The sequence below is a fragment of the Synchiropus splendidus genome, chromosome 17 (assembly GCF_027744825.2).
Source record: "Synchiropus splendidus isolate RoL2022-P1 chromosome 17, RoL_Sspl_1.0, whole genome shotgun sequence".
NCBI lineage: Eukaryota > Metazoa > Chordata > Actinopteri > Syngnathiformes > Callionymidae > Synchiropus > Synchiropus splendidus.
The window spans coordinates 9,529,018-9,540,722 of NC_071350.1; the positions used below are offsets into that span (position 1 = coordinate 9,529,018).

The 11,705-nt window shown below is 39.4% G+C and overlaps 1 protein-coding gene and 4 non-coding genes across 6 annotated transcripts; 4 read left to right on the forward strand and 1 right to left on the reverse strand.

The window, feature by feature from the left end:
- The first annotated feature begins 387 nt into the window (after positions 1-387).
- Positions 388-460, forward strand: trnaf-gaa (transfer RNA phenylalanine (anticodon GAA)). Its single transcript has one exon. It is a non-coding gene; the product is annotated as a tRNA-Phe (tRNA).
- Positions 461-786: 326 nt separating this feature from the next.
- Positions 787-859, forward strand: trnaf-gaa (transfer RNA phenylalanine (anticodon GAA)). Its single transcript has one exon. It is a non-coding gene; the product is annotated as a tRNA-Phe (tRNA).
- Positions 860-1,826: 967 nt separating this feature from the next.
- Positions 1,827-1,899, forward strand: trnaf-gaa (transfer RNA phenylalanine (anticodon GAA)). Its single transcript has one exon. It is a non-coding gene; the product is annotated as a tRNA-Phe (tRNA).
- A 601-nt stretch (positions 1,900-2,500) lies between these two features.
- On the forward strand, positions 2,501-2,573 carry trnaf-gaa (transfer RNA phenylalanine (anticodon GAA)). The gene has a single exon. It is a non-coding gene; the product is annotated as a tRNA-Phe (tRNA).
- Positions 2,574-2,846: 273 nt separating this feature from the next.
- On the reverse strand, positions 2,847-10,417 carry nherf4b (NHERF family PDZ scaffold protein 4b). Of its 2 annotated transcripts, XM_053847740.1 has the most exons (12): positions 10,334-10,417; positions 9,921-10,028; positions 7,663-7,681; positions 6,179-6,243; positions 5,910-6,115; positions 5,637-5,841; positions 5,300-5,436; positions 5,014-5,218; positions 4,689-4,885; positions 3,548-3,754; positions 3,302-3,490; positions 2,847-3,227 (listed from the first exon to the last, which is right to left on the reverse strand). In XM_053847740.1, exons 2-12 carry the CDS (start codon positions 9,934-9,936, stop codon positions 3,207-3,209), a joined length of 1,467 nt encoding a protein of 488 aa, XP_053703715.1. In that variant the 5' UTR covers positions 9,937-10,028; positions 10,334-10,417; the 3' UTR covers positions 2,847-3,206. The 2 variants fall into 2 exon arrangements, with proteins under 2 accessions (XP_053703715.1, XP_053703714.1); XM_053847739.1 differs by lacking the exon at positions 10,334-10,417 and having other exon boundaries at positions 9,921-10,115.
- Positions 10,418-11,705: the final 1,288 nt, after the last annotated feature.

The window sequence follows — 11,705 nt, forward strand, 5'->3', positions numbered from 1 at the left end:
AAGCCATGCCTCTAAATGTTGGTAAATTCATGCCACATTGATTTTGTATTGTTGGCGTTGACACCTTTATTCGGCCTCTCCTCATCACTTGTGTTACAGCACCACCTGCTGGCGATAGAGATGCAGACGCGTCGCCCTTTAAAAACCGTGAGGGAAATAATATCTTTCGGTATAATAATAATAATAATAATCATAATAATATATTTCCCGGATCAATAACATTACATCAACGTGACAACAAAGGGATATACATAGTTGGATCCACCATCAAATTAAGATTTTCATTGCTATTTTTATCATATTTGTTTTTGATCCAATATTGAGATTATCCCTTTATATTTATATTATCCAGTCGGAACCTGACGACGGTCAATTTCCGTGTCATGTGCCGAAATAGCTCAGTTGGGAGAGCGTTAGACTGAAGATCTAAAGGTCCCTGGTTCGATCCCGGGTTTCGGCAGCATGTGTTACTTCTTTTGTGTTTTTTAAATCGTCTTCTGGAAATGACATCGCGCTTGAATCCCTGTCTACATGGTCATCGGAAAGTGCTTTCTCAGTTGAGTTCCCTCTGAACATACACTACGTTACCTGTGAGAACAGCGCCATCTAACGGCGAAATGTGCATGCCGAAATGCATCAGCTGGTAGAGTTCAATGGCTCGACCTCGCGTTTCGGCAGCATTGTATATTAGAACCGCGCATTCAGAACAAGGATGGACTGTTATTCCCACAGGAAGTAAATTCAACTGCAAACTTGCCTTTGGATACGAAGACCGCTTTATCACCCGCCCAAATAGCTCAGTTGGGAGAGCGTTAGACTGAAGATCTAAAGGTCCCTGGTTCGATCCCGGGTTTCGGCAATGTGACTCACTGACTTTTGGAAGTCGGATAATGTGTTGTACAGTGGAGGTTTTTACACACACCATAATTTACTTAGAGAAGTACTTCACAACTTTAATAAATAAATACTACATTATACCATGTATCTATTTGTATTGAAAGCAACTTCATTTCACAGAGTGCAACAGAGACATTTTAGGGGTTTTTTGTGTTACCGAGAGATTTTTTTTCAGCCAAGGATCACAGACAAACTTTCTGTCAAACACACAATTTAAACAGGTCAATTGAGGAGCAACCTAGACTGAGCATAACTTCAGTTGTCACTGATATTATTTCTATCCCTGGGTGACCTTCATGACAGCAAATTTGACGCCACATTCCTTCAAAGTATCTGGATACTTTGTTTTAGTCTTCTACAAATTGATGCCGTTTCCAAGGTTACGCTTGTGGGACTCAAAAAGTCATTTGCTCGCATTAATCTGACACTAATGACAACAAAGAAATGTTTCATTCACACCGCTGAATCTGTTAATTCATCATTTTTATTTTAAAAATCTGTCAAGAAATATATTTAAAATGTCTTTGTCTGTACTTCTTATATTTACTTTAATTGAAAAAAAAATACTGAGCTGTTTTTCATCCTTATATAGAGGTCTCTTTATTCTGTTTTATTTTTATTCAGAAAGTTTTTTTTTCCACATTTCTATCTTCAGTGAAGGGGGTGGTTGGTATGTCTGTACTTCTTACAATGTATTTACTTTAAAAAAAATGTTTTTTACAAATACTGAGCTGTTTCTCATCCTTATATAGAGGTCTTATTTTTGTTCATAAGGGTTTTTTTTTTCAAATTTTTATCTTCAGTGTGGGGGGTGGTTGGTAAATATTTGATGGGCTTTGCTGAGATGGATTGTATTATACAAGTATTGCTTCCATGCAAACAAAATGCCACTGCACACTTGTGTTTTCGATAGTAAGGACCTTCAGCAGGCCGAAATAGCTCAGTTGGGAGAGCGTTAGACTGAAGATCTAAAGGTCCCTGGTTCGATCCCGGGTTTCGGCAACACAGCGTGACAGAGTCACTTTTGGAAGTCGGATAATGTGTTGTACAGTGGAGGTTTTTAAACACACCATAATTTACTTAGAGAAGTACTTCACAACTTTAACAAATAAATACTACATTATACCATGTATCTATTTGTATTGAAATCAACTTCATTTCACAGAGTGCAACAGAGACATTTTAGGTTTTTTTTGTGTTACCGAGAGATTTTTTTTCAGCCAAGGATCACAGACAAACTTTCTGTCAAACACACAATTTAAACAGGTCAATTGAGGAGCAACCTAGACTGAGCATAACTTCAGTTGTCACTGATATTATTTCTATCCCTGGGTGACCTTCATGACAGCAAATTTGACGCCACATTCCTTCAAGATACTTTGAAAGAAAGTATCCAGACTTCCAAGGTTTCTTGCAAATACTGAGCTGTTTGTCATCCTAATATAGAGGTCTCTTTATTCTGTTTTATTTTGGGTCATAAGGTTTTTTTTTCACATTTTTATCTTCAGTGTTGGGGGTGGTTGGTAAATATTTGATGGGCTTTGGTGGAGTGTATCATACCAGTATTCCATCTAAACAAAGTGCCTGGCATATTGACTAGCAGGCCGAAATAGCTCAGTTGGGAGAGCGTTAGACTGAAGATCTAAAGGTCCCTGGTTCGATCCCGGGTTTCGGCAATGTGACGGACTGACTTTTGGAACTCCGATTATATGTTCGACAAGACAAGATGTTTATACAGGCAATTACTTGGTGAGAGGAGTACTTCATTACTGTAGTACATTTGTAATATTGGCTTCTTATAAACCTGCAGTCCAGGATTTGTGTAATAAAGGGTAATAAATAAGTACTGCATTATACCTTGTCAACATGGTATAATGGATTTTGGTGGGTTTGAAAGAATGAGTCAAAAAATGATACATGTGTATTGAAATCAACTTCATTTCATCGAGACATTTTAGGTATTTTTACTGGAGTTTCCGGTAGATTTTTTTTCAGCCAAGGATCACAGACAAACTTTCTGTGAAACACACAATTTAAACAGGTCAATTGAGGAGCAACCTTGAATGAGCATAACTTGTGATATTTTCCATTGATTCATTTAAGACATTTGCAACCTTGAGATGAACCAACGTTCTACGTTGTCTATCAGAAGTTTGAAACACTGGCTTAGGTGTCACGGCGAGCTACAATGCTTGGCCATGTCATTTGGCTATGTCACTTTTTAACAAGAGCAATCTCAGTTCTGAGCCGCACAGTCATGATCACATTTGTCACGAACGGAGGAGTAAACATCAGCCAGCAGTCGACTCTTACAAGCGGGTCACTTCTTCCTGCAAACAAAATGGTGCATAAAAGTCAGGAAATGACATTACATCTGATTTATTCGTGTGAAATACATATTTACATTGTGTGTTGAATCCCGTGTCCCATGATCTGTGTTATCCACAACCAGCAGGGAAAGAGAGCGTCCGCCTTTCTTCACCAGCATGATGACTTCCTCCAGATACTTGTTCTCCACATTCTGTCCATTCACTTCCAAGACAGCGTCTCCCTGCTGAAGCCCTGCCCTTTGCCCTGGACCCCCTTCTGAAACCTAAAAGAAAAGAAACACTTGAACATCCTCATTTGCTCCACCCGACTCCAGCCCCACCTGGCTAACAAAGGTCCCAGGATGCTGAGGGGACTGTCCCAGGTTGAAGCCGAACCCCAGGGGGCCTTTTTGCAGGGTACAGAGGCGAGGACTGGCTGAGCCACCCGTCACTTTGTGGAGTGCAGCTGCTTTTCTGGTCTTTGGCTCCGTCTGAGGGGCATCACCGTCATCATCATCATCACAGAAGAGAAGAGGGGAGAGACCCATCTGTGGGAGGGAAAAGGGTCGAAGAAGAAATGTGGATCATCAAGGACTTTTGAATATTTCATTACTGTGTTATGTGACCGTAACAGAGTCATGGGAATTCAGCTTTTGAAATAAAACTTACCAAGGTTTAGTAGTAATTGATGTCATTATTTCTATCATTGGTCCATCTTCATTTGACTTTATATTATTGAAAAGTAGCCGTGTTTTTAGTCTTGTCTTGATGCTAGTGACAACATGGAAATGTTTCACTCACAAGTTCGAATCTGAATTGTTATGTTGTTGTTATTTTTATTTTTATTTATTTATTTATTTTATTTCAAATGTTTTTGTCAGTAGTTTGTACAAGATATTTACTTTACAAAAAGATTTTCTTGCAAGTACTGAGTTTCTCATCCTTACTTCGAGGTCTCTTCATTCAGTCTTATTCTTGTTGATAAGGCTTTGTTTTAGGGTTCTTTTTTTTTACTATCTTCAGTGTTGTGGGGTTTGTTGATACATATTTGATGGGCTTTGGTGAGATGGATTGTATCATGCCAGTATTATTTCCATCCAAAGGATAGGAAATGCAGCATGTTTGATGTATCTCAATTATGAGAATTCTATTCTCAATAAACATTAAATTAAATATTTGTATGAAAAGGAAGTATAGGATATTTTAACATATCATACTCACATATCTTTTTAATCTATATTAAAATGTTGATGCATAATTATTGACAGTATTTTCCACTGATATATACATATATATACTTGAAATATTTTCCATCATATTAGTTTCCTTGTACAATTCATAGCAACTTTATGACATTATTTACATTTGCCTGATGTCACCTCCTCGCTGCATCCATTATCATTTTAACCGACATAATGGATCGATCAATATTGCTGCATTAACTTTGAACTGCTACATTATAAAACACATTGCAACACCAACCTGGTTGTAAAACTCCAGTCCCTGAGGAGTGATGGTGGTGAGACAGACCTGGCGTCCACTCTTCCTCACGCACTCCACGACCTCCTCATGTGTCAGCGTCTCCACCCACTCTCCATTCACCTCCAGCAGCAGCTCTCCACTCCTCATGGCTGCCCTCGAGGCTGGACTGTCGTTGTCCGTGCTTTGTAGTGTGTGCGCTGCAGAGCAGATCGACATGAACGTGCTGACTGTTTTCGTAACTCACACGGCTGCTGTCCAAACCCATCATCCATTATGAGGTTTTATTTTTATTTTCACAGTATCAATGAGCTTTATTTTGCTTCACCTGTGCGTCCTGATGGCGTCCTCTCCAGGCGAAGGAAGAAACCGAAGGACCCAGTGTCTGTGGTCAGGCGGAGTTTTCTGGCTCTGTGAGGCAGATTATGAGGAACAGCCATGCTAGGAAGAACGGGCATCTTCCTGCGCGTGTAGATCTTATCGCTGTCGCCGTCGATCACAAGGATGGTGATGTGATTGCCGCATTTTTTCATCTGCAAAGACGCACGATTTGACCTGAAGGGTGCGAAATAGTCAATCAGCCAAGTAAAAAAAAGCCCGCTCTGGCTAGGTACCATCCGAGTGAGAGCAGAGGGGGTGAGATCAGACGCTGCTGCTCCATTTATCCAGACTAGAAGATCTCCTTTGTGTACTCCGGCTTTCTCAGCTGCTCCTCCTTCCAACAAGCTCACGGAGAAGCGACTTTTGTTGCCTATAAGAAGGACATGTTCACCGCAAAGACACTGGGGCGCAGTACTCTTTGTGTTAGTTGAGCTGTCAAAGTTACTCGGCAAATCTGTGGTCAACTGAATCAATTATTATTCCCATTTATAGCCCATAGAACATGACCCCAAGTACGAGATTGCTCTCTCTGGATGTGGAGTCTTTCCTGCATTAAACTATAAACATTACCTTCCACAGGTGTGAATCGGATACCCAGGCCTGTGGAGGGATCCCTGGTGATGTGACAAAGTCGGGGTGGTTCACGCCCATTTCCCTCATGTTTCCTTGCCAGCTCTTCGAGGCTCTGACCTCGAGCCAAAACCCTCTCGTACTCATCACCATCCAAGGTTAGCAAACACAGGTGGTGTCCGCTCAGCTTTATCTTCCTGGCAACCTGAGGAATTGAAGAGGATTCGTAAAAGATGTCGTATTCCGTGTCACTGTGTCAGACTCCAGTGTCACCTCTGAGTGAGCGGCGTCATTGATGAAGCAGCCGTTGACCTCCAAAACTCTGTCTCCGTTTTGAAGGCCGCTTCGATCAGCTACTCCTCCAGACGCCACCTTACTCACGATATGACCAGCGCGACCCCTTTCTACCAACAAGTGGAAGCCGAATGGCGCCCCCTCATCTTTCTTCAGCACGCACAACCGCGGACTGGGTGTTGTTGCTGCAGAGAGGGTCAGCACTGAGCCATGCACAAGGGTCCATTTCAGGGTCAATTTCAAGATACCTGCGTCGTCTGTGATGACCATTGCTGGGTTATCGATCCCTTCTTTGGGGTTAAAAATGAACCTCCTGTAAAGGGAGAAGAGGAGTACATCACATGGGATGGAACAGTTTTTCCAGTACAAAAACATTTAAGAGAAGTAGTTTCTGATTTCATCACCTATGTCTCAATTATGGTGACTGAGAGGTACAAAACACAATGGTTAAAGCAAAACACACAATCACATATGAAGCATACAACACAAAACACAACACAATCGTTAAAAGAAACACACAATCACAAAACACACAATCCCTAAAACAAAACACAATCGCTAACACAAAACACAATACACAAGCCCTATAACGAAAAACACAATCACAAAACACACAATCCCTAAAAACAAAACATACAATCTCTATAACAAAACACACAATCACAAGACAAAATTCCTAGTCACCAAAACAAAACACACAATCACATATGAAGCATTTTATGGGCAAAACAAAACACACAATCATAAAACAAAACACAATTGCTAAAACAAAACACAATCGCTAAAACAAAACACAATTGCTAAAACAAAACACACAGTCACAAAACACAACACACAATCCCCAAAACAAAATACACAATCACAAAACAAAACACACAATCGCTAAAACAGAACACACAATCACTAAAACAAAACACACAATCCTTAAAACAAAACACACAGTCACAAAACACAACACACAATCCCCAAAACAAAATACACAATCATAAAACAAAACACACAATCACTAAAACAGAACACAAAATCACAAAACAAAACAAAATCACAAAACAAAACACACAATCACATACGAAGCACACAATCGACAGAACAAAACACACAATCACAAGACAAAACGCACAGTCGTTAAAACAAAACACACAATCACATACGAAACACACAATCACATAAGAAGCATACAATCGCCAAAAGAAAACACACAATCAAAAAACAAAGCACACAATTGCCCAAAACAAAACACACAATCACAAGACAAAAGTCACAATCGCCAAAACAAAACTCACAATCACAAGACAAAAGTCACAATCGCCAAAACAAAACTCACAATCATAAAACAAAACACAAAGACAATACAAGTGTGATCTGGATGTGGTGGTGTGAGCGCTACAAAATGTCAATGTCGACACAGCTTCTTATGCTGTAGTCGCTGCTGGCCTTGTTGTGTGTTTTGCTTTGAACCTCCATCCTCAATAGTTTACAGATGGGAGTCTCCACCAACGTAATTGCGATTAAATAGGCTTGATACGTGAACGTTGTCAGCTCGGATTTATCGATATTTTATCAGCGACACCTTATCTTGAGTCGCTCGAAGAACGAGCCATGTCAATTGCAAGCAAAGCAAGTTTTGAAAGTTCTGACAATTGAGCACCAAGAAATAAAATGCTAAATATATTTTCAGTTGAAAAAGAAATCAAGAAAATAATAAAAATAAAAAAAAAGATTCAAAACTTACTCTTTAAATCCCACGGGACCTAGTGAGGATAGAAACAGTGCAGATACAGTTAGCAGATCAATACATCACAACACTTTTTCCACATTTACCTGAACCTGAAACCCGGGATCAAATAAGTTGTAGAGGATATTACGCACTCCAGTAGAGACTTACAGTTGTGCGAGTGTCTGCACAACCTCCTGACTCGGTGGGACGCATCGGAATAACTCCTCTGGCACAGTAAGTGCTGACAGTAGGCACCATAAAAGAACATTTATCTGTAGCCTTTGTCCTTTTCAAATGAGGGGAGGATACGAGCACTAACTGTGAAAACGCCTATGGAGGCGGATGTTTAAATCAGGGCTGGAATACAGAGCAGAGGTAAAGCTAATGTTCCGCCTGTACACAGTGACATTTGACCTCCACATGCTTTTTTTTCGTTCAGTTTTCGTTTATAATATTTCAATTTATTTATTTATTAATTTTTTATTTTGTCTGCATTATTTCTGGATCATGGTGGCCGACTGGTACCTGGTCTATTTACATCTGAATCAAGCATTATTTTTATTTTTATTTTTTTATTAAACTCTGTTACTGTTCTTGAGTAAGTCTAATTATACTTTGGTTTCCTCAAACTGCTTGTGTGGCACTGTGAGAAGTGCCCTTTCAGCACAACAGCTGAGCCAGTCATAGACACTGAAATGGTCACATGGCATTGGAAATTCATCCTATCAGTACACATGAATCTGCTGCCAGATGGGCACTTTTCTGCCCCAAGATATGGGATGGAAACTCCCCTAATATTCAGTCAGAGAGTGACTCCTTTGACAGTGGGAAGAAGGGAACTATACTCAAGTTTTAAAATGAATGTGCTTCATGTTCACACACAACAACATTTCTAAGCCAATAGAATTTGTGTCACCTGCCACCACTGCTTGAACTTTTCCTAAAGAAACTCATTCTGAACTTTCAGTCTTGGCGCAGATCTAACTTGGTGAGGTAGAGATGAGATTCTCAGAAAACTGAACTCACTCACAGTGACAAACTCAAGGCCTGAGGGCCAAATATATGCCAAATTATTTTGTGGGCTTGGAATATTTAGTCAACAAATTGAATTTTAAATGAAAGAGACTCACAGAGAATTGTGAAGTCTATGAACACATGAAAAAACTGTGGTTAAAGAGTACAATTTCTATATCCAAACACTGAGATAGGATGATAAGAATTCTGACACGCACACTGATATTACAATGCAATAAATATTAATTTTGTTCGCTGTGTTTAACATGTTATGTGTGATTGAGTTTGACACCCCTTGGAGTCATGCAGCATCCAGACTTTACTCTGGTGCCAGTTATACCGGGAGCTAATGGCAAGATTTAATAGTTTATTCCCTCATAACCTGAGATTGTGGTTGAATGATGTGGTCAGAGCTGATGTTATGCTCCATGACCTGGACATCATGTTTAGCCTGACATGATGGATGGGTGATCATCACTATGTATGTAATATCAGACACTATAAATATTAAAATAATGTAACCGTTTCAAGTTTTCCTCATGTTTAGAATAATACCAATAAAAGTCAGGGCTATCTTAGTTATCACAAGGCCAAGATGGAGGAGCGCACTACTGTTGCTCCACAGATAAAAACAAGGCCATAATTCACATTTATGTTTTGACTTGAAGGAGACCCTCACAGGAGTGTTTTTTTATTCCTATTAATCTGCGATCACTTTGATCCTTGGCGACCTTTAACAAAAACTAAAAAAGAATTCGAAAAGATGTGTTCAACAAGCGTTGACTGGTCGCTAAAACTGAACTCAATATTGAACAGGCAAACAGTCCAGAGGGGATTTTTGCTTGACCTATATCAGAAAATGAGTACGACACATTTGTAAGATTGTTAAACAAACACTTTTTGGCTCCAAAATGCTTTGTGTTTGTCCTAAAATATGGTTTGATCTTGGACAAAGTGAGCAGAGGTCATCAAATCTATCCTTTCCACGGTCTGAAAATAAAAAATATATACTTTTAAAAACTTTTTTTCTTCTGTGAAATGCATGTCCATTTTCACTGTTGCCGTAAAATCTGTGGACAGTGGTTGTGATACTTGATGTCCCACAGTGGGATTTTAATTCAGATGATACATTGGTAAAAACCACTTATTCATCATCATATATGTAAGATATTTGCATCATGTAAAGCATATTATTGCCTATAAATTAGACATCAGAAAGAAAGATTGCACCACAGGAAGAAGAGCTAGAATTGTCATACCTGTGCTTGAGCTCATCTTGTGTCCCAGTGGTCGTGACAGACACAGTCATGTGCTACTTGTCCTGGACTCAGACTCACACATATGTTGAGACTCCTCCCAGGCTTAATCTTTAAACAGCGTGAAACATTAATGTCACAACGCACATAGATTGTCAATGTGTATCCCAGCTACAGTATCGCTCCCCGGTCGGTGAGGAGTTTGGTTTCTATCAAGAAGTCGGGTCGCTTTGTGTGTTTATGTTTCTGCTAAAGCGGGACAAGGCTGAACGGGAGATCCAAGGTTGAGGTCAGGGGAGGAGTATCACATCGGAACAGTTGTAGCCGGCTGGGGGGTGTTGGGGAGGAATACAAGCGAAACATGGTGAAGGTTAAATGTAATATAAAAAAGTGACATATCGAGGCTTCCAACTCACCTCAAGTGTAAGCTCGTGAAGGTGATGGTTTGTGACGTGTGACGGACCTTTTCGGCTGTAGCAACACTCGTTGTTTTCATGGGGGAAAAACATACGTTTGTGAAAATACACATCACTCGACAGTGGAATAAAACAAAGGTTGTTGAGGTCAGCAGTGCTGTAGCATAACGATTTATCGATGAGAGACGTGACGCAACGATGGTGTCGTTCAAGCTTCTAACCACTAGGTGGCAGCCATAACCTTCTAGCATTAAAACAAACCTGAAACTTCGGTAGAACGTGTTGCTGTTGTCATTTAAAAAAAAAGTATTTACTTGACTAAGTAAATTAGTAGTTAATTCTTGTCTCAAATTATTATTTATTTATCTAAAAAAAAGTTGTTTGTCGGTTAAGTCGAATGGGCGATTTTGTCTGCTGCTTTATTACCGAATTTTTACCTTCCAGTTTTACAAATCTGATTTATTTCAAATTACAAAATTATTAGGACTTAAATGGCTTTGGCTGTGAAGTGATTAACACTCTTGTGTGAGGCTGCAGGGTACAAAGGCCCTCGGAGTCAATTAGTAACTTAACAGGTTCAAAGGTTTGAAAGCAAACTACTCGAAATTCATTATTAAACCACGAGAAATGAATCAGATAGGATAGAAAAAAAGCAATCATTGGCTGCATGATGTTGAGCCTTGACATTTGCTTATTTATTTATTTATTTTGTAGGTGATATAAAGACCCATAATACAATAGTGTGACACGAGCCTTAAGTACCAATGACGAGAAAAGCTTTACCTTTAACTGCAGCTTGACATATTGAGTGAAAGCTGAAGAAGCCTTCAAAGGAATTTTAAATCATGGTTCCCAGGTCCAAGTGTCAGCAAACACTCGGACACAGGAAGAGACTGGGCTCCCATCTGGGCCTGAACCTTTGCCAAAGTGCTGCAGTGCACTAGCAGTCAAATATATGTAGCAGGGACAAGTACCTGTTTGTATAAAATTTGCCCCCAGGCATGGTTTGATGCTGCTTTAGTGACACTAAAATACCATTTTCATGAACCAGACTTGTCCATTTCTTATATAAAGCTTTCATTCCAGGACCAGTGTGATAGCAATGAAGTGTCTGGGTTAGAATATCCATGGTAACCGATGAATGAATGGCCTGTTCTGGTCGGTCACCACTCTACTTCATTTAATAAAATTATTAATCACAAATCAGAATCAGAAAAACTTTATTAATCCTGAGGGAAATTCTATAAACATATTACTATTTTATTTTATTTTATTTATTATTTTATTTATATATTATTGTAGATTAAATAGATATTTGCATGTGACTGACGTGCAAGTGAGAAAACATTTATATTTTAATGGTTACTCTGTG